Raw genomic sequence first — 23,330 nt, forward strand, 5'->3', positions numbered from 1 at the left:
ACATTTTAAATTGTTGTATTGTAATGTAGTGTAGAATGTCTAATATCAAGGCAACAAATAAGGATTGTTGCCTTTTACCGTAAAAGATAACAATTTTTAAAGTGTTGCATTGTTACATGTTGCCTATTCTCAATTTTTTTTTAGTGATTTCAAAATGCATAAACCTTGACAGTATGGTCTAAAAACCCATGATTGCCATGTACTTATGGAACAACTGCTGCCACTTGCAAATCGTGGAGTGTCCTTACCCAAAGTCTACGATGTGATAGTGAAGTTGAGTACATTTTTCAAGGACTTGTGTTCTAAGACATTGAAAGTAAAAGATTTGGAAATTCTGGAACGTGAAATTGTAATCACCTGGTGTGTGTGAAATGGAGAAGATTTTTCTCCCATCTTTTTCCACTATCATGGTCCACTTGTGTCTCCACCTAGCTACGGAAGCTAAAATTGGTGGACCGGTACAATATCATTGGATAATGTATCCAATAGAGAGGTATTCTTTATACATGGATAATTTTGTATAATTTTTTTAAAATTAGCTAATACAACATGTTTTATAAAAATATTATTTTCGTAGACTCGTACGCAAATTTAAGTGTTATGTTCACAATAAAAGTAGACCAGAGGGTCCCATTGCAGAAGGTTAGATCATTGAGGAGTGCATGTACTTTTGCTCAAAGTACTTGCATGAGATTGAGACCAAATTTAATCAACCTGAGAGGAATGATGACGTGGAAAATAATGAATATGAAGGTCTATCGATTTTTGCATCGTCAGGTATTCCTTTAGGGAAGGCTAAATGTAGGTCTGAGTTAACACAAGTTCGAGAATATGTACTTAAGAACTGTGATGAAGCACAAACTTATTTAGAGTATGATACTTTCTTTTTTATTTAATAAATTACCAAATATACTTTCTCACTAATATCTTATAACAACTATTCTTTTGAATTTCAGTGAATATGAAGAAAGCACATCTAACAAAAATTTAGTACATTGGTTTCGTGATCGGGTATTTTCTATAATCAAATGTAAATATATTTTTAATTATCACTAGGACTAGTATAAGGTTTTGGTTTTTTACAAAATTTTATTTGTTGTTAGGTCATGGATCTGCCTAATGACGTCAATGACCAGGTGGTGAAAGATTTGAAAACGTTGTCTCTTGGTCCTTTGAAAGGTGTTCAATGTTTTAATGGGATTCTTGCAAATGGCTTTAGATTTCACACAAAGAATGTAGAAATGAAAAGGGTACACCAAAATAGTGGTGTTACGGTCAATGGCATTGTTGGGGATTCGGAAAAAGACTACTACGGGATTCTCAGTGACATACTTGAGATACAATATGTAGATGGAAAACGTGTGGTGTTGTTTCATTGTGATTGGTGGGATGTTCTTAGAGTAGGAAGAGGTGTCAAGGTTGACAAACATGAAAATGTGAGTGCCAATAGTCTTTGTTCATTATGTACCAAAGAACCGTTTGTGCTTATGTCTCAAGCTCAACAAGTCTTTTATGTTAGTGACGGACTTGATCCCGATTGGCTTGTTGTTGTGAAGACCCATCCAAGGCATAACTATAATGTTGTAGAAAAGGAGGAGATTGAAAGTGAAATATATGGTCTGAAATATTAGACCATTTGTGGGCTTGCATCCGGGTAATATTGTATCATAATACACATGTTCATGAGGTTTTTTTATTTCTCTTATTACACAAGTAAGCATTAGCATTTCATTAAAGCTCAAGCAAACATTGTTGCTTGACTAAGTTTGCAGCCCTTGCTTGCAGAACAAGTTTATCAGATATCCAGCTGTACCACCTAACAAAAACTGACTAAAAACCCTAACAAATATGTTTTATATAATTTTTCTAATATTTTTCCTAACAACAGATATCCTACTCTAACTACAACAACTGGAATTGACTCAAAATTCAAATCCAATTAGTGCAGTTTATTCTTGCAATCTGACCCTCCTGCAGAACTCAAAAACTGATGAATTTTGACAATTGTAACTAAATGATGGTGTCTGATCAGAATTGAAGCCCTCCAAATTCTCTTTGTGAAATCATAGAGCCTAAACAGATAATTTGCACTTTCTGAATCCTTTCTGCAGGGTATACACAAATGACTTTTTGTTCTAATCCTCTCTTCATTACTTCGTGCTATAGCTATCACGTCTAATTAACATCATTTATCATTAGCATGAGCATCCTTTAGACCACTTGTATTTAGCGTATCAATAAATGTAATATATATAGTTAAGCTTCAGAGTTATTAATGCACTTATTTTTGTTATTTCAGGAGAAGTGGTCATTTGATGATCTTGAGACAAAGGAGGGAGTGCGTCATGAAACACGCACAGCGTTTGTTTAGATTTGCAAGGAGCAAATTGAAAAGAAAGTACTTTAGTAAGCTAAAAACAAAAGTTGAATGGAAAAATAAGCCAAGTGACATGACTAAAGTTGAATGGAAGTTCTTGATTGACTATTAGAGTAATGACACAATTATGGTAATATACACCAATACTATATATTTATTTTTACATAAGTTACATATTTAATTGTTTAAATTCTTATTACTATATGAGAAGAGCAAAAAAGCAAGTGAAAGTAGGGCCCATCAATAGATGTCTCACTACAATGATACTAAAAGCTTTGGTCGCACTAGACAAGAAATTGTACGTAAATAAATAATGCATTACTTGTTATTGTTTCATTATAAAGTACATTAATAATGAGTTAATTTGAACTTAAAAATTCTGTGATGTAGAGGAAGAAAAATGGTGGGAAGTGTTCTCGAGTTGATCTACTACTTGCATCTCGTACAAGAAAGTCTGAGAAGGTTGTGAATGCAGTAACTTTAGAAAATAACACCCGTGCAGTAGTAAGTTATGAATTGTTGATTATTATTTTCATATAACATTTTCTATCTTAGATTCTAACTTAACAATTTTGTGTATGTATAGGATGAGATAAACAAACTGAAGGAGCAAAGAGATCAAGGTCTCAATGAGAAAACAGATGAGCAAATCATTCAAGATGTACTTGGCAAAGATACACACGGGTACTTGAAAGGTTATGGACCTGGTAGAAGTATTACCCAACATTTTAAAGTAAAGCCTTCTCGATTAGATCATTCTGAAGAGGTGAATGAAGTTAAAAAGAAAGCAAATCAAGCACTTGAAGAAGCAAGAAAAGATGTTGATAACCCCCTATTTTCTTTTTATTGTTTTTTAAAGTGTCTCAATTTAGTTTTTGTACTAGTTGCATGATCCACTTAAACAATTGTTAGTGATTAAAACATTAAAAACTATATAGTCAAGTGGAAAGTTGTTGGAATTGTCTCAATATATAGTTTCATAAATTATATTATTATTTATTTTTATTCTTAATAATAATCAAAATTTTACATCAATGCACCTATCCAGTCAAATTAATACTCCTTTTTAACAACAATATCATATTAACTAAAGCAGTAGAACAACAAAACACACAAGAAAACAACAAATACATTGACCGACAAAACCCCATAAAGGACATATGCGAGCAAGTTTCACATAAGGAGCTAAGTTGCTGGACTTTGAAACAAGAGGCGAAACCGGACGTCGCTTTGAGCCTACACAATCCACCCTTCAACCTACAACAACTAAGGTCAAATTAGGACCCTTTAAAAACATGGTACTATTTATTACGGAGTATTTAAGTAGAGTGGTTAAAAATACACAAGTCAAACCCGCTTTCCTTTTACTCTCCCTCCCCATCAACACCTACCAATGAACCCCACAATCACCCCCGCACCAACAACCGAAGAAGAGCTACAACAACTAAGATCATCCCTTCCAAAAGAACTATGGTTCAATTCTTACCCTATGTATTTCTACCAAAATTGTTGGAATATAATTCTTGATTCCACCATTTCTTGTCAAAATCATTTTCAAGCCCAAGATTCTGATATTTTCATTGCTAGCATCCCAAAAACTGGCACAACGTGGCTCAAATCCTTGATTTTCGCCATTTTTAACAGAAATAATTACCGGATTTCTGAAAACCCTTTACTTAAACACAACCCCCATGAATTAATTCCTCAATTAGAGTCCATAATTTATGCTAATCCACAAAACCCAGATCTCAAAACCCTAGAGAAAAAGCTAGATTACCCTAGAATTTTAGGCACCCATCTTCCAATTCAATCACTACCCACTTCAATTAAGACCTCTAATTGCAAGATTATATACATTTGCAGGAACCCATTTGACACTTTTGTATCATCTTGGTTATTTTACTTGAACTATGATGAGAATGAGAGTGTAAAAAGTAATATGATTGATGAATATTTTGGTAAGTTTTGTGAAGGGAAATTCCCATTTGGCCCTTTTGAGGATCATGTATTGGGGTATTGGAAACAGAGTTTGGAGGAATCAGGGAAGGTTTTGTTTGTAAAATTTGAAGATTTGAAGGATGATCCTAAGGGTCAATTGAAGAAATTGGGGGAATTTGTCGGGTATCCGTTTACGAGTGAGGAAGAACAAGATGGTAAAATTGATGAGATTATGAAGTTGTGTAGTATTGAGAAGTTGAAAGAAGTGGAGGCTAATAAAAATGGAAGAGTTTATTCTTTTATTGAGAATAAGTGGTTTTTTAGGAAAGGCGAAGTTGGTGATTGGGTTAATTACTTGAGTCCTACAATGGTGGAAAGGTTTGAGAAAATAATGGATGAGAAATGCTGTAATGGATTGAAATTATGATTGATTACGTTTTGTTTTGCATCATTTTTTGGTAATTGGAATGATATGATGATGTATATGTTGGCTTTTTGCTTTGTGTTATACTTATGCCTGTATTATGTACTTTAATCAAATATGTATTGATGCTCAATTATATAAATTGGTACGAGTAATGGAGTATTGAAGGTTTGCTAATGTTATTTTCCTAACATATTCCAAAAGAAATGGAAATCACATTTGAGTCAAATCTTGGCAAAGAGGGAAAATAGTAAGGAAGTTATAATGGACTTTGTGTTTGATGCTCCATTTCCAATAGTTTGTTTCCTCTATTTCGAACTTGGTGTCATTAGCTTCATTCTCCAGCAGAGCCATCATTTCAAGTAGCCACTGCGAAATGGTGTCACTGCGTTAGGGGCAGTCAACTACAAAGCTTACATCAGGTTTAGTCATTTAGGTAGCCAGCAAAGCAAAAATAAAGGAAAATTGTTGGAGGAGCCACCCAACTTGGTTCATACACCCCTTTCCTCCCCTTGCTCCTATCTTTGGGCATGATTCAAGAGGGCATGTTGATAAATTGGAGTGTAAAACTGAGTGATAAATGGATCAATCCTTTCTCCCCTAGCAGTCGTAAGATTGGGATTTACAAAATCGACATTATGTTATCGAATTATTGCATCAAGACGTATAAACAAATCCCAATGTCTCTTCTTCTATCAAATTATTTCATCACGACGTATAAAAAGTCCTGGTCTCTTGTAGTCTTATTAGGATTCAAAATCACAATCGCCACCAATTGCGTGCTAGTTTACAAAATTTTGATTGAACAACAAAAATAAACCTAGATTTTATTTGTGGAAAGCTAGGTTGAGTAAGTACTTGATGATCTTATCTTATTTCTGCTAAGAAAGTCTTTAATGACCCATTAAAAAAATGAAGAACCCACGTATTCGGCAACAAAATCTTACCCATTAAATTTGTTAGGTGATCCATGACCAAAACATAAATGCAGGTTTAAGGCTCAACGGGCATCCTATGAATAGACATCAAACCAAATCTAACTTGATCACAAATCCACCGACGGCGTTTGGATATCACAAATTCACAATTAAGAGTATACATCGCTGTCCACAGATTCAATAGTCAGTCTTAAGCGAATTCAAAAATACTTGCTCGGATCAGGTACTTGTTGAACCAATGAAACTCACAAGATTCCGACGTTTCTTGGGATAATTTTTACTCGGTACTTCCTTTGTCTCAAAATATTTCCTACATCTTTCTTTTAGACTGTTCCAATATAGTCAACTTACTCCGTACAATATGTGGTACACTCTTTCAAAAAAAAAAAAAAAAAAAAAATATATATATATATATATATATATATATATATATATATATATATATATATATATATATATATATATATATATATATATATATATATACATATATATATATGTGGGACGCTTTTTCTCTATATATTTCTCTGAATTGGAAAACTCACTTACCTAACCTATACAACATATATATTCCACTACATTTTCGCTTGCTTAACAAATTGTGCCACAACCAAATGTTACAACAATGTTGGGATGGAGGATTATTACATTAAGTCAATGACAGTGTTTCAAAATGCAACGGTCGTGCCAGGGCGATGACAGACTTGCTGATCAACCATTGCCCCATCACGACCTCAAACGACTAGCAAGGATTTTAATTTTTTTTAAAAAAATCAATTTCAGTTTAACTAGATTGCCTTGAAGATAACATGTCTTGATCCAATGAACTAAACATGTTTATATTAGTCTAACAACGTTAATTTAATTATTGATCATACACCCTAATAATTACCTAGTTTCCCTCATTAGCCTAAATCGTTGCTAAACAAAGTAATGGTTATCGAATAATTTCACATGGTGTTACCTAACACGCTAACAATTAGTCATTTAGCCAATACTACGGAGTACTGCTTTTTGTTCATCATCTGACAAGAGTACATGGACATGAATACTGTTAAATGAAGGCAAAAAATAATGCAGTACTACGTAAAAAGCATTAAATTTGAATGGTCACCTACCTCTTAAATAATCAACAGGACAGGAAACATTTATACGACTATGTAATATGTATACTCAGTATATATGTAGCCGCTAATTTTATACCACGTAGTACAAAGTTAAACAATTGATTTCCAAATAATTTTACGGTGTACCCCCAAAAAGAATAACTTTATCATTGATCATACGTTATCTAGGATAAAATGCCAGTGGAACTAGCTCCGATAAGGGGGTCCCACTAGGGGTGGGACCCACCGAGTGCGCGGGCGAGTTCCGGCAAAGGGGACATGTAGGGCTCATCTTAAGCCATTGATCAATACAACCTACATGAAAACAATGATTACAATCAGGCATACATCTTACAGTTTGTTTGGGCTTATACTCAGACAAGCAAATGGAACATGGGCCATTATTAGGCTTAGGGAGCCTCTTGCTCTCACCCAACACCACTTCTGGGTATGATACTCCCTTTTTGGGCTGCATATCTCGGCCCACTTTTAACATAACCGGGCCTGGAAGCCCAGTTACTATGGGCCTGGGCTGCCTGTCCTGGTTACCGGCACCGTCTATGTTGTCATCGTCGCTTTCAATGGTAGGACGGTGTCGGGTGCTACCGGATGACTTGATACGGACGCAAGCGTAGGAAGCGAGCATGATGGTGGAGATGAGGACGAGGATACTAACCGCGATCGCAATGCCATAGCCGAGGCCAACGCTAGAAGTGGTTGTGATAGTGGTGGGAGGAGATTGGTGTGGGATGGAAGGGATTGGTGTTGACATGAACTAACTCATGAGATTTTGAATGAAAAAATAAATGTAGGAAAATATTGTTTTGTAAGACGTGGGAGTAAGTGTAGGAAAAAAGTGGTGAATTTTAGGAAGGTTATTAAATTTAATGTTATTTTTTTGTATATTTTTTTATTATTAGGAATTATAAATAAGGTGGTTGAAACCTAAAAAAAAAATGAGAGAAAAAGAGTGTGAAAAGAAAGAGGAGTAGTAATTAAGTAGAGGAAATGGTGGAGTAGGTGGTGCTTGCTTGCTTAAGGCCCGCCGGGCTCCACGGGAGGATATAATAAAAGAGGCATTGGAGTTGGTGTTCAACACTTGCAACTTGAATAGAAAAGTGTTATGCTTTTAATGTGGGTAGTTTCAAATCATCTTATGTCATGTTATGGATGATATGAACGTATATGTGAGCTCCCTTCATTTTAGATTTCTAGACAAATACTAGTACAAATCTTATGGGGATGTATGTGCATTGATATCTTAACAAGTTTATCTTATAGATTGATGTAAACTTATGCTCCCTTCTTCCTATAGTACAATGCCTATTTTCATTTTTATGATATAGCCCCTATTTCATTTTTATGATCAAACTTTAAACACTTGACCAAAAGCTTTCATTAATATATAACAAAATTATAGTCAAGTTAATTAGATAATGTTAGAATTGTGTCAATATGTAGTTTTACAATATTAGCTTTTTATAGTTGTTATTACATAATTAAAGATATTGATTGTCAAAATTACATCTTGATCATCGTGCGAATGTAACACCAACACTATTTTAGGGGACAAGAAAGTAACGTTTTACATTCTCTTATGTGAAAGATTCAATGATTTTGTTTTATTGTATTCCCCATTTGTCTCCAATTGTTTGCAATCAAACCATATTTTAGCGACGGAGGGGTAGTTATTTTTATTAGTATTAATGTAAGACCGGTAGGGGTGTCAATTCGGGTAAACAGTTCGGGTTTGGGTTTGATTTATCAGTTTTAGATTATAACGGGTCGGTTTATAACGGGTTGAAAAGATTAGCGGGTCAGTTTGGGTCGGTTTGAAAATCATCGGGTCAGTTCGATTTGGTTTTTTCTATTGCGGTTTCTATTCAGGTCGGGTCCTAATCGGGTCGGGTTGTATTTGGTTCGGGTCATAATCAGTTTGGGTTGAATCGAGTCGGTTTGAAAACGAGTTTAGCCAGTTTAAAGTGGGTTTCAGTTCAAAACAGTTCGGTCCTAATCGGATCGGGTTGTAATCGGTTCGGGTCATACTCAATTTGGGTTAAACTGGGTCGGTTTGAAAATGGGTTTCGGTTCAAAACAGATCGGGTGAAATCGGGTCCGGTCATTATCGGTTCAGGTCATAATCGGTTTGGATTGAACTTGTTCGGTTTGAAAACGGGTTTACCCAATTTAAAGCGGGTTTCAAGTCAAATCATATTGTGTTAAAATCAAGTCGGACCATTAACGAATCGAATTAGTCAGATAATGGGTAGGAACGGGTCATGTTATAATCAAGTTAAGTCATAAATAAGTTAGGTTTATCGAGTAGTGGGTTGAAAAAGATCAGATCATAAACATATTGAGTTATGGGTTGTAAACGACTCAGTCATAATAGGTTACCGGTCGTAAACGGTTTGGTCTCAACGGGTTACGGGTTGTAAACAGTTTGGTCTTAACGGATTACGCGTTGGAAACGGTTCGATCACAATGGGTTAGGGGTTATAAATGGTTCGGTCACAACGGGTTACGGGTTGGATCGGTTCAGGTTTATTGGATTTTTGCCGAGTTTAAACGGTTTTCGGTTTAAATGGGTTGGGTTACTATCCGGTTCAGACGTAATCGGTTCGGGTTTGTTGTCAGTTTCGGGTTGTAACGGTTTGGCTTGATAACGGGTCGGGTACTCGGGTTCATAACGGTTTGCACAAATTCGGTTCAGTTTAGTTTCGGCTTAGAATAAATTGGGTTGGGTCGGGTCGATTTTCGGTATCCAAACAATGGGATATTAACAGTTCAGTTCTTTTTCAGATCGGTTCGAAACAGTCGGGTTTAACAGTTCGGGTTAGAAACTAACAGCTCTAACTGGGATTCAAACACTTATAAATTATTAATGACATAGTTTGAACTCGTGACAAACGAGGAATAAGTTAATAGTGTTATGCTGTTACACTTAGCTAGAATGTTGAGGGTATGTTTATTATTATTATTATTATTATTATTATTATTATTATTATTTCATTATGAGGGTGTTTGCATTGTTGTTACAATTGCGATCCGGATCGTACCAAATGATCCGGATCGTTTGCAAAATCGCAATCAAGGTGGAATTGTAGTAGGATTTGGTAGGATCATATAGGATCGGTAGGATCATACGATCCCACCCGATCCTACAAATTAACTAAATGGTGAGGAATTTCAACCCAAGTTATGGTAGGATCGCGGTAGGATCGGATAGGATCGCGTACGATCGTGTAGGATAGTACGATCCTACCTGATCCTATCTGATCCTACTAGATTTTTAGATAATTTTGTATCTAAATTATTTTTTGGGTTGCATTGTCTTAAACATGGCTAATTATTCAAAAACTATTGGTTTTAGCATCAATTTTACCCCGAATCACATATAACAAGTAGAATCATAGTCTTTAATCACCCCTTTTATAAGTTTTTGTAGGATCTTACGATCCGATTTTATCGATCCGATCCTATCACCCCTTTTTGATCCAAAGTAGGATATCGATCCTGACAAATATGGGTGTTTGGTGTAGAGTTTATTAGAGCAAAATTAGTTATTATGACCAATACCTAACTAATTGACCACTAAAATAAGCTAATTGTGGTGTTTGGCGCTGAGCTGATTTAAAGAACTGATTCCACCAAATAAGCTCATTTTCAATCACTACAAGAAATTTGCTTTTTGGCAACGAAAGAAGTTGTTGCTAAAAAGATCTTTGGCAACAAGTTTGCATTTTTTGCAACGACTTTCGCTTGTTATCCATGATGCTGTTACCAAAGGTATCTACAACGACTTACTTTTGTTGCCAAAAATTATTCTTTCGCTACAACATTTCTGTTGCCAAAATGTAGTTGTTGCCAAATTTCAATATTACCTGATATGTTATTAGAAGTTTTTCGCAACAATAATAGTTGTTGTTGTTACTTTAGCAACAACAAATTTTGTTGCTGAAACTTTTTTTTGTTTTGTACTGAGAAGTTTTCCGCAACAATAGTAGTTGTTGTTAAAAACATTTTTACTTTAGCAACAATAAATTTTGTTTCTGAAAGTTTTTGTTACAGAATTAAATCATCATGTGCTTTATAAATATACATGATACAACATTTATATTCAAATTATACAATTTTATAACAATATAATTAAGACATAATGGATTAATTTCCAACGATGGCATTAGGAAGTGAAACTCATTTCATAGATCATTAAAATTTACATTATACATTATTGTCCAATAAAAAATTAGCAAGAAGTTTATAGGTAATTTTGACAACGCAAATGAAAAATAAGAGATATACATTCATTTACTAGAAAATATATAATTTCTATCTTTAAAATGATCTCTTTGTACGTCACTTCGCCATTCTTGAGTTTCATTATGATCCTCGAATGCCCCCCTGTACCAACACATACAAAAAATGTCTATTAGGACATGCTCAATATTTCAATCACATATATGAACGGGAAAACATGATTTATATATGGGAAGATAGTAGTATACTATTTGCACCAAAAAAAAGATAGTAGTAGTCTATCATAGTAGAAAATACCAAAAAACTCTACCGTACAATGCTAAGTTTCAAGGAGAACTTACATGCTCAAAACTATCATAGCAGAAGAATCTAGCACCATATCAATAGTATGAATGAATAAGATCCTAATTCATTAGCTTAGTTGTAACAATAACCAAATTAATACAATTAGTTATAATTTCAGAAACTAAAAAACCAAAAATTTACCTGAGAGTGAAGTGGGTACTAGGTATCAAAGCAAACACTAAGACGGAATTAACCTGCTATGGAGTAGATTTAGGTAACATGAGAGATTTTCCAATACATATAAATGAGAATGAAATACCTGCTTAGCCATCAACAACAAAAGCTATCACTAAGTAGAAAAAATGAAATAGACACCGTAGAATGCGCACCGATTTTTTAAAAACCGGTGCGAAAAAAAAAATAGGCGGGATTAAGAGGAAGAGGTTCACAACTATTGATCGAAGATGCTCTAATAAGTATTGAAATTACAAAGTTAGTCATCACTATAATGCCTTGGAGAACTTTTGCACAGAGTTTATCTTCCGTGGACAATAGAATTGTGTTTAACACATCGATTGAAATGGAGTTGTAACTAATTGATTAGGGAGTTGAAATCTGAAATATAACATTTTCGAATATTAAAAATAAAGAAAATAAATTAAATGAAAAATTTAAGTAACCCATTCAAAAAAAAAAAAAAAAAAAAAAAAGTAACATTTCAAATTAACCCCTTAAATTTCTTCACAAGGTGCTTGTCAAACAACTACAATAATTTTAAGTGATTAAAAATTGGGCCAGTTATAAACTACGAAGTACTTGAAATAGGTTGCCAAATAGTCTAATATGATAGAGTTTTATGTTGCAGGACTGCATTTTTTGGAGTGTACAAGTGTTGGGGTCCAGGAGCAGCAGCAGTTAGTGGTACCTCATGGGCAAGAGAACTGGACTATGATACAGCTCATCCCTTCCTTGCTAAGAGCTTTGTCAATGGTAGACATTGGATTGCAAATTCTGATGCCTAATAGCCTAATACTAGAAATAAGCATCACAATTTCTCATCAACCACTTAAAAGTATACATATACATATACCAAAAATAGCTAGCATTCTTTTATCTAAATACTAGTATAAGATATTATTTGATTCAATTTCTCTTATATATAAAAAAAATTACATGAATTCTTTACATAGACAACAAGTATATGATAATGTACTCCACGAGCTCATTCAAAATTTATATATTGTACATTTTACATGAATTCCTTACATAGACACTAGGGGTCCGTTTGGTAGGGTGTAAAACATTTTCAATGTAAAATGGTTTTCCATGAAAATCATTTTACAATGGAAAACTCATTTTCAAAAAAGTTTTCCGTTGTTTGGTTGAATGGAAAATGATTTTCCATTTTAAGCATTTTCCATTGTTTGGTTGAACTGAAAATTCAATGTGAGGGAAAATGTTTTCCCTCCACTTGTGATGGAAAATGTTTTCCTTCTAAATTGGGGGGAAAATGTTTTCAATAAGGTGGAAAATGATTTTCCACCCCAAGTTTTACATTTTAATGTTTTACACCAAACCAAACAATGTAAAATAGAAAAACACTTTTTAGTGAAAATGTTTTACGCCCTACCAAACGGAGCCAAACATTGTAAGATATATATATATAATACAAGTACCTTTTTTTCTTATTCAAAATCTAAATAATACATAGTATTGATAGTAATATGTATATATATACTTTGTAATTAATTTGTCATAGTGTTTTACATATAATGTACTTTATAAAGCTTAGCTAGTGGAATAGTGATATTGTTACCCACCTTAAGTTCTTGTATTTTAGTAATCAATCAAATTTCATGGAACTCATTTATTTCCCTCTCCTTTATCTTGCGGGTCTCCCTAGTAACTTGTTTCATGAGATTTTTTTTTCCGTTGTATTATTATTATTTTTACAAAAGTACATTTCATAATTTTGAAAATGATAGATATATAGATCATTTGTTTTGAATATGATAAATATGTATATCTTTTTTTCAAATTACTATGACCTTGGTCCAATTTTTTTTTTTTAAAGAGTGATTGATCAAGTGAGCACACTCATCGATTCCTTATGCCGGTGAGTTAATACTAGAGCTAGCTTACACGCATGCTAGATTATCAAGTTGGATTCATAGCTTGTCAATGTGTAAATTGCGTGTAAGTTCTAGGCTATGAACCAAAGCCAGGACCTCGGGCCTGCTGAAGCTTGTAGAAAAGGCTGAGACAATGCAAAGAAGCCCAGGTGAGCATGAATAATAGCCTCCCCACCCCACCTGTTGGACCAGGGACTCCTTTTATAACATTGTCAATGAGGGCATACCAACTCTCTGGGGCTAGTTCCTTTTGCAGTATTGTTAGTCTTGAATGACTTAGCCAATCAATACGCTGCACGATTGCCTTCCGATTAATTTGTGATATCAATTCATTAAAATCAATAACATAATACTAAAAACGAATCTAACATGACACTTATCATGCTTTGATTAAAAAATTTCCTGCCACTTTCACTTTCCTTTTTTTTTTCCTCAAATGTTCATGCATATTAATGCATTCAATGAAAATATTTTAACATATCTTTCATATATTTTATAATAGGTATATTCTACTTCCTCCGTTTCATATTTTTTGCAACTTTGGAATATTTTATATCTCACAAATAATACCCTTAAGTTGCAAAAAAAATGAAACATAGGTAGTATAATAAACAACATATACTACGTATATAAGGTAATATTATTAGAATAATGTACTACTCCTATACTCCATATCATTCTACATTGTATTTTTTCCTTTGAAAGTTTTTTGGTTGCAACCAGGATTAACATTTTAACTTTTATTATATATTTGTTGATTTATTTATAATAATAATAACACTATAATTCAACAATTATAAATATAAAATAAAAAAAAACCTTGATTAGTAATTGTCACAAAAATTTAGTCACTTAAATTTGTATAAAACACTTGTGACGGTCAAAGTATGCTATAAAATATTGTGTCGGTCAAAACATGCCAACAAAATAGGGACATATGGAGTATATACATTGCACGGGTTGGGTTATAAATAAATAACATAAAATTTCATTCTTATATAAATTCCTATAATCATGAAATTTGTGTTTTTTTTTAAATGTTTAATGATTAATACGAGTAACTTTTGATATCAATATAACATAAAATTCAAGTTTTTTTTTTTAAAAAGAAATTCAAGTATTTGTTTCAATTGAAAATATTGAGTTTTTTTTTAAAAAAAAATTAGCTTTAAATTAACATAGTAATTCATAATTAGGTTAAGTAAAAACAGGACTTAAATTAGTTTTACCTTAAACTTAAATATAAAAAACCAATTTAACAGATTTGAACAATTTTTTTTTTTTTAATAATAATAATAAAAAAAAAAAAAAAAGTCCATCCTTGTTCATCTCTATACTCTTAAAAAAAGAAAAAAAAAAAATACTCGCACCTCGGTAGCCGGCCACCACCACAACTCGCTGTTCGGCCACACCTTCCACCACTTCATGGGCTTTGGACTTCTCAATCATGCAATTCACTTAACCTTTGCTTCTAATTCTAGGGTTTCCTCCAAAAAAATTCCTCTCCATTACAAATTCTCAATGATTTTGGTTCAATCAAAGTATGATTCTCTCTTTCTTTGCATTTATCTATTAATTTAATTGCTTTGTACTCCATGATCATCAATTTTAATTGCTTTCATTTTTCGGATTTTGATGTCACATCTCTTGTATTTGTAATTATATGTTTTGTTGATTATGTGCAAAATTCTAGGGTTCTTGTATATTCTCTACTTCATGTTTATCTTTTTCTTACATATATTCTTAATTGTTAACTATAATTCTTTGTAAATGTTGTTGTTTTTGATGTTATGAATAGTTTAATTTATATTTATGAGCAATTCTCATCCCCTGTTTCCCCTCGGCAACAATGATTATGGTGCATTGGTTGATTTTCGAAATTGCAGTTTTTCAACATAATTATAGTGAATTTGTACGTATTATTAGATAATTTGATGGAAAATAATGTTATTATGATTTGTATTGATGATAATTTAGGGAGGAATTTCACTTTGTGTTTATATCTTAGTGTTTCCTAAAATTTGCATTGCTTTTGCGTCAGCATACCGAGTTACCGACTGTTCGTACGACAAAAAGTCTGTTCTTTGCTGGGCCTTTTTAATTGGAGTAGTGTTTTTGGAAATGGCTAAGGAAGCAAGTGATCGGCTGATTTTGCCAGTATTGTGTGTTAAGGTCCTGTCATTGATATGCTGAAGCACAGTCGTGCAACTTAAGTGCGAGTGCTGTCGTCCTTGTTGTAGTTAAATTGTAAATGACGAAGGAACTAGATGTAGTTGAATTCATAAGGGTGCAAATCCCAGATTGGGATGATGATGTAAAGGCTACTGCTCGGTATAAGGCTTTTAGCGGCCAAAGGTCTGACTGGGAGCCTCAATTTCATTTTTGGAGAGACTTGATTATAAAGATTGCTCGTCAATTCAACCTTCTGTTTCTCTCCCCTTCTCAGGTATCCCTTTTCCTCATTTGGGGATTTATTTTAGTAACTTCTTCATTGCCAACATAATTACTTCCTTAGTACTAATATCTTCTCCTTCCTCTGAATTCATGGTATCAAGATGAAGAATAGCTGGTTCAATAGGGGAGGGTTGTCGCCTTTATGCCTAGATGATGTTCTGGTAAGTTTCGTTGGATGTGTGTGTGTGTGTGGGGGGGGGGGGGTGTTTGTGGGGGGGGGGTGGTGGAGGGAGTTGATTCATTTTCAGATTGTGGAAGTAATTTAGAGATTGATTAATTTCAGCCAGGGCTGTATGTGCAAGTCTCTCCATTATCAACTTCTAATCATGACGGTTTGGCTGTGGTGTAATGTTTTGAACGGATTTCCCCTTGTTGCAACATTTATTAGTTATTATAACATAATTTGGGATTTTTATTTCTTTTTTTATTTTATTTTTTAAATTTTGTATACAACTTTATGCATTGCTCAATGTTAAGCTTGTTATTAATTATATGCTGGCTCAACTCTTACTGACTCCATCATAAGAGTAGACCCCTAGACTAGTTCTCCCTCCTTTGTTAGCTTGGCTCCTCACTGTTCTAGGTGTTGCCCAACCTTTTTATTCCCTTTGGTTTGAAAATTATAATTTCGTGTACTATTTTGTGATGTTCAAACAATTTGTCAAATTTCTTAAATCAGTTTAATTTTGGTAATATCTTTGTATTTTATAACATATCTAGCCTTACATCATTTTTGTTTGAATTTTCAGCTTGAAATGTACAAAGCTGGTGATGTTTTGCGAACTACTGACCTTGGAGATCCAACCAGTGGATGACTATCTCAGCTGCTGAAAAAATTTATTCATTTCCCCATTGCCTTTAGAACATTAAATTCAAGTGATATTCTCAATGATCGTCTCATTCTTCGAGTGATGCTGGAGGTTTGTGTGCATTCTACTATATCATAGATTAATTGTTTTTCAGTTACCATGAACCTTATGTTATGACTTATGACCAATTCATACGAATAATATTTCTAATACTAGTGTTTATATGGAGTGTGGAACCAATCCTTTTCTGGAACCTTTTTGGGTGTTAGGATAAAGCTGCTGAGGTCATAAAAGCATTATCAGAAACTCACTGGACATCTTCATGCATCATAACAATGAGGAAGTTTGAAAGTCTATTTAGGGAGCACAGTGAAGCATATGCAGTGTTAAGCTACATGTCTGGACTTGGAAAAGCAAGATATCTTTCAGTCAAAAGAAATGGAGAGTTGATAGAGGTATGTTCTCAAATTATCTGACTTGCAGCTCAAACTTTTAATGTATTCTTGAAAATTTTTGTTTTCCCATTATAATCACACATTGAAACTGGATAGAACTAGTGCCCTTGCAGTAGATGTCATTGGTAGTGATAATCTCATAAGAAATGATAGCTATGAAACTTTTAAGGGATAAAACATTTTCATTAATTCAGGTATGGTAACACGACACGGTTCAGATTGTGTGTTGTCTTACACAATAGGCATTGCTCATGCTAAAATTGTTCTTTGCAATTGATCATAGATAAGGAATTCAGGGGTCAGGACAGGAAAACATTTTTTTATTGTTTCTGGTGAGGATTCAGAGGAGAGTTTATTAAGGAAGATTCCTTAAGAAACTATGAATAAGATCAAAGATCACATGGGTGCAAATCCCTCTAATTTTAATTTAAATTCTGATTTCCAAAATAATTAAGGAAATATTTGCATGATTTTTTCCTACTATTGCTAGTCTTGTCATAATAATCCCAACTTTGATCAATCTAGAAATATCTAGAATAATTGTGTTTTTTTTTTTTTAAAAAAAAAAAAAAAAAAACTTATATGGAGAGGGGGTGCCTTCTCCAAATAATTCCAAGTGGTAACTTGATAAATCGATTATTAAATATTGTACCAAGTTAGTGCCCAACTGAGCTCCATCCTTACCCATCCTAGCCACCTTTGCCCCCCACCCCACCCTAACGGCCTTATCACCTTCCTCTCTAATATGCCTCTTGTCCAACATCAGTTTGAACACATATTATTGCATAGAGTTTTAGGAGATAAGTCATGGTTGGGTTATTTGTTGCTATTTAAACAGCATAGTAGATGTGATGAGATTGAGTGGAGGTATTTGTATGATTTTTTTAATTGAAAAGTAGGAGATATTGGAATCTTAGGATGTATTGAAGTTTATTATTGGAGTTGATCAGTGACTTAGTTTATTATTGGAGTTGATCAGTGACTTTGTTAAATGGCTTGACCTATAAATATGGAACTCAGGGGTTGGTTTGGTTGGGAGGATTGGGGGAGGAGAATGAGAGACAGGTCTTTGGGTAGCTCATTTAAAGGAATTAAGTTTAGATAAATTCTGGTTGCTAATCATTAAGTGCCACGTGGTCTCTATGGCATACTATATGGTTTATGTAGAGTTTCGATTATTATGGGAATAGTGAAAGTATTGGGATTGTTCTAGTAAAATTTCCAATTCATTATCTAATCCATTGTAAATCTAATCACTTCCTCCATATCCAATACAAGGCGAATGTTGGTTGTGAGCTTGTGACAAAGAGATATCACAAGAGGTGAGAAATGGGAGAGGGTTAATTGAAATAAGATTGGAAGTAGGAGGTATTTTCATTTGGCCATGGTTGCAAAGCTTTGATGATAAGCATTTAATTAGAGAGATTAGCTAGTAAACAATTTTTGGCTGTTGGTGGGTCACAAGCTAGTCTTTGCTTTGTTCGGTTACTAGCAAGTATTGGGTCATTGCTTTGGGGAAGTTGTGAGAAGGGAGATATGTATTGGTAGCTTTGATTTTTTATTTTTTATTTTTCCTTCTTTTTACTTCCTTGGGGTTTTGTATTGGGGAAAACTAGGCAAACTAGCTAGTTTTGTAAAAATATTGGCATCTTTTAATACTAGGCAAACTGCTTTGTCATTAATAAAATTTTCAGGGTAGATCACCTAAGGGCTAAGGTTCCTTGTTAGAAGTGTTTTTGTAATAGTGCTTTGGTTCCAACTGTTATTCCAGATCATTTATTTGGCAATGGTAAATATCTTTTTTCTTGTTTGCTTTGGTGCAAGTTGCTTTATAATGAAGAAAGTGAATTGATGTGCTTATTCCTGTTACAGGGTGTAAAAGTGTCTCTCTCTTCTGCCACTGCATCTAGTATTCCAAGTACAGATTCAGCTATTTTGCAATTGGTTTGGACCCTGGAAGAGCTTCAGAAACAACTTGTTGTCATTGATGAACAGTATGAAAGGTATTACTCTGATACTCTATCTGTGTGAGCTTGATGAATTTCAGCTTCTTGTGCTAGCCTTTTGTGGGTGTGGTTTAATTGGCTATCATTTTGTCAACCTATCTTGAACGGATCATTGCATAGTTGTCACCTTACTTTGTTTGGGATATATACCAATATCTACTTCCTATTATGTTTAAGGGATTATTCCATAACTAGTGATTGATGTTTAATGCCTATGATTGCTTTTGATATTCCTGGCTATTCCGTATAACTTGTGCATGTCATAAATCTTCAAAGTTTTTTTTAGTTTTTTTGGTCCTCGTTAAAGTTTTTGGACGTTATCCTCTATCTTTGTTTTGCTTCTTAATCTGCTTTTCTTAGATGTGATAAAAGATTGTTTTATTAATTTCCCTGCAGTTTTTCTCTAATTTTTTTCTTTTGTTATCCTATATTGTGATTGTGGTTGACTGGTTGTCATAAGATAAAAGCATCTGCAACTTTAAAATATCCAGTTTTTTTGCCATTCACGCTTAGTCCCCCAATTTCAAGAAATTCATCCAAAAAGCTGGAAATAATGGGTTTGGAGATTTAGGGCTCTTGGAATAATAATCAATGGTTTCCCCTGGTTGTGGATATAGACATGGAATGAAAAGAGCTTTTTGGTTACTTTAAGTGAAGGAATAGAATTTTAGGCTAAAGAGTGGAAACAATTATGGGATATATTTTAATTATCCTATGAATAGTTCAAAGGGAGATTGAAATCATAGTCCTCTTTAATTTCTTAGTCTTAAATTTAAAACAGAGGAATCCCCTTTATATTAAGAGTGATTTTGGTGGTATTGATGGGGCTGTAGACATGTGCTTGAATACTGGTGGTTACTGGTTATGTTGCTTTTGTGGAGAGATTTGCATGCGATGACATTGGCGGAGTAACGGTTGCTCCAGATGTAGTTATAATGTGGTTATTGGGTAGGCAGTGGAAGTGGAGCAGTGATCAGGAATCAGGATTATTTTCCCCAAATATATTAGGCAGAGGGGAGAAAAGGAATGAAAAAAAAAAAAAATGTAAAGGAAAACTCACAGAAAGGAGACAGGGCTTTAGATCTTCAACTATCCTTATCCAAACAACCCTTAATATTTTGAATGAACTGTTTCAAATGTGCATTAATACAATGTTTGCCCTAGAAACTTTTTGTTTAAGCTAGAGTACTCAATAACATTGAAGCCAAAATGGATGTGGCTTGATCTTTATGTCTGAAGAGTGGCCATTTTATCTTTGCCTTGGATCTAAAATTTTGTTCATAAATTTTTCAAATGCATTCTTGTTCAGACCACTATTTTTTTTAATCCTTCAGTGATTTTCACTTACAGGTCCAGAAAATCTGCTTTAGCTGCGTTGGGAACTGGAGACAAGAAATTAGCTCTGAGGATTGCAAGGCAATTGAAGCTAGCTTCTGAGAGTAGAGAAAAACTCACACCGTTCATCAACAGAGTGGAGGAAGTACTCCGAGCTATTACAGATGCAGAATCTGCAAAGAAGGTCCTTTTTATTTACTTTGTCAATTCTTAGGTGACTGAAGTTTGGAACTCACTTCAATCATACAAAGTATACGAGTGATTATGATATTGTCCTTTTCAGTTGAATGAGATATGTCTTATCTTTTATGTCAGGTGTCTGAAGCTATCCAGCTTGGTGCTTGGGCTCTCAAGGAGAACAGAGTGGAAGTCGAAAAAGTTCAATTGTGTCTGCAAGAACTTGATGACTTCAAGGATTCTCAAGAAAACATCCACAATATCCTAGGTGACTGGATAACTGAACTCCTAAAAATTGAATATTATTCTAATAATGGTCTTTATGACTGATAGCAAGATTGTGAGTAGTTACTAGGACATAATATTAATTATGCTTATTCTAGATCTGATGTCTCTTGTTTCAGAATCAACATCATATACAGCTGTGGAGGATGAAGATATCGAGGAGGAGCTAAAGAAGCTTGAGTCACAAATTAGAGATGAAAACCTTGAGGTTTCTACATCTAAATCTGAGGATGATGCAATAAGAAATCCAGGGGTTTCAGTTACCCCAGATTCATTGTGTGCTGCCATTGTAGATCTTAAGCTTGAAAGTCAGACTGAAGACCCTATTGACAGTTCAGGAACCTCAAGGAACCATACAAGTGATCAGCTTGAAGCTGCATAGCTGAAGTTGGTTAATGCTGAATCCTTGACGTAACCTGATTCCCTTTTTACTGCTGTATATAGTGTGTGTATATCCCTCTTAAGATTTTTCAAACTCAATACGACTATACCTGTAAAAAAAAAAAAGGGTGCAACCCCCAATCACCACTGAGATTTAAGACCATCATCTACAGCAGGTCCTTGCAGAGTATATCTCCATAGCCTGCACATTTATTATATTTATATGATGATAATCTTCCGTGTGGCCTTAAACCTTGACCTGAAGTGGTTGAGTGTTTTGCCATTTGTGTTACTGTTGGGATGAGATTCAAGCATAAGCATTGAGGAGTTAAGATTGTAGTACGATCACAGTTTATTGAAAGTTGTTTCCTCTTGCTATGTAATTTTAGTTCTCTGGTAATCTACTATTGGACTGGTCGTCTGTGGTTGCAAGTTTACTGAACAGGTTTGGTAATTCTTAGATTGCTTACCACATTTTCTCGCCCATTTCTGATGTTGTTGCTGAAAGATGTACACTGAAGACTGTGAAAAGATTAAGCGGGATAATCTTTAAGAACAGGGGAATATAAAGTTAATTTTTCCGTTGTCTCTGTCCAATGTCCTTGTTTTATTAAATTGTAGTCTTGTAGAGGTACAATAGAACAAGTAATGTACTCATTCTATTCTTCAATAACTGCGTAGTACTCATTATTTTTGGTGTTATGTGTAATACTTGGAACTTTGGATTTACCAATTTACACTCCAGCTGAAATTTTGAATAAACTATAGTTTCTCGAGGAAGTATAAATGCAGTATTGATCTGTATTTGTAAATATATAATAAATAATAAAATAATGTGAAAGCACATGGAAGAAAGAGGTAGGTTGGTGGATCCACTTATTTTTTTAATCAGATTACCATCATGTGATGGAGATTACACCTTTTTTTTTTTTTTTTTTTTCTTAAGAAACAATTAAATTGTGCCATTGGAAACTTATATTACATCTGTTTCCTATTATTTGCAACGATTTGACAAGTGTTTAATCGTTGCAAATACTATATATGCATACTCTCTCTGTGTTTTAATAAGTGTTATATTTATAGTTTTAGACAATTTAATTAACTTAAATAAATTAAGAGATAATTGGAGTAGTTGGAGTATTAAAAAATTGTAAAAAAAGATAGTGAGGTTAATAGTGTTTTGAAAAGTAATGAATGTGAGAGGAAAGAAATAATAATAATAAAAAATAGTAGTGAATTTGGGTAGGGTCATAAAAAGAAAAAGATATAATAACAAATACACTTATTAAAACACGACCACATTTGGTAAGTGTAACACTTATTAAAACACGAAGGGAGTATATTTAGTGCCACTGAACAGTGGTTGATCAAGGATTTTATGGATGGTAGGTCATCAATTCACCACACACCGTCCTTCAACGACATACGGATTATCAATCAATAATAATGCATAATTTACAAAAATAAAAATCAATACTTGTATTTCACAAAGATTTATTCTCTAAATATCACCACCTTCATTCCTTTTTAATTAAAATTTCATCAAAAATGAGCAAAAAAATATATAATTGGGTGCACTTTGAATCAGGCCGGGTGTATATAGAAAGCTATCTCTTTATTTGATATTATGCAAAATTAGAGATAACGATGGAATTATTATATATCATTTTTTATGAAAGATATTATTGGGTGTACTTTGTATCCAGGTGTATATAAGAATCTATCTCTTCAATTTGATATTATGCAAAGTTAGATATAAACTTGGATTTATAATATACCATTTTTTATAAACGAAAACAAAAATAAATGAAGGGGAACGTCCAATAATGCACAGTACGTGACAAAAAGAATATTAAGGAACTGAGAAAACACATAGTCTAACGGAATAGATTAAACAATCTGATTTTTGTCAAACTAGTAGATAATTACATATACTCCATATAAATTAGATTAAACAATCCAATTTAT

At 33.6% G+C, this 23,330-nt stretch overlaps 2 protein-coding genes and 1 pseudogene across 2 annotated transcripts; 2 read left to right on the forward strand and 1 right to left on the reverse strand.

Moving 5' to 3' along the window:
• The first annotated feature begins 3,442 nt into the window (after positions 1–3,442).
• LOC110727132 (cytosolic sulfotransferase 5-like) lies at positions 3,443–4,913 on the forward strand. Its single transcript, XM_021906671.1, has one exon. The coding sequence runs from the start codon at positions 3,771–3,773 to the stop codon at positions 4,740–4,742; it is 972 nt and encodes a 323-aa protein (XP_021762363.1). The 5' UTR covers positions 3,443–3,770; the 3' UTR covers positions 4,743–4,913.
• A 1,945-nt stretch (positions 4,914–6,858) lies between these two features.
• LOC110726996 (putative RING-H2 finger protein ATL69) lies at positions 6,859–7,985 on the reverse strand. Its single transcript, XM_021906532.1, has one exon. The coding sequence runs from the start codon at positions 7,553–7,555 to the stop codon at positions 6,965–6,967; it is 591 nt and encodes a 196-aa protein (XP_021762224.1). The 5' UTR covers positions 7,556–7,985; the 3' UTR covers positions 6,859–6,964.
• A 6,764-nt stretch (positions 7,986–14,749) lies between these two features.
• Positions 14,750–22,302, forward strand: LOC110727133 (annotated as a pseudogene).
• Positions 22,303–23,330: the final 1,028 nt, after the last annotated feature.

The sequence above is a fragment of the Chenopodium quinoa genome, unplaced genomic scaffold, assembly GCF_001683475.1.
Source record: "Chenopodium quinoa cultivar QQ74 unplaced genomic scaffold, ASM168347v1, whole genome shotgun sequence".
NCBI lineage: Eukaryota > Viridiplantae > Streptophyta > Magnoliopsida > Caryophyllales > Amaranthaceae > Chenopodium > Chenopodium quinoa.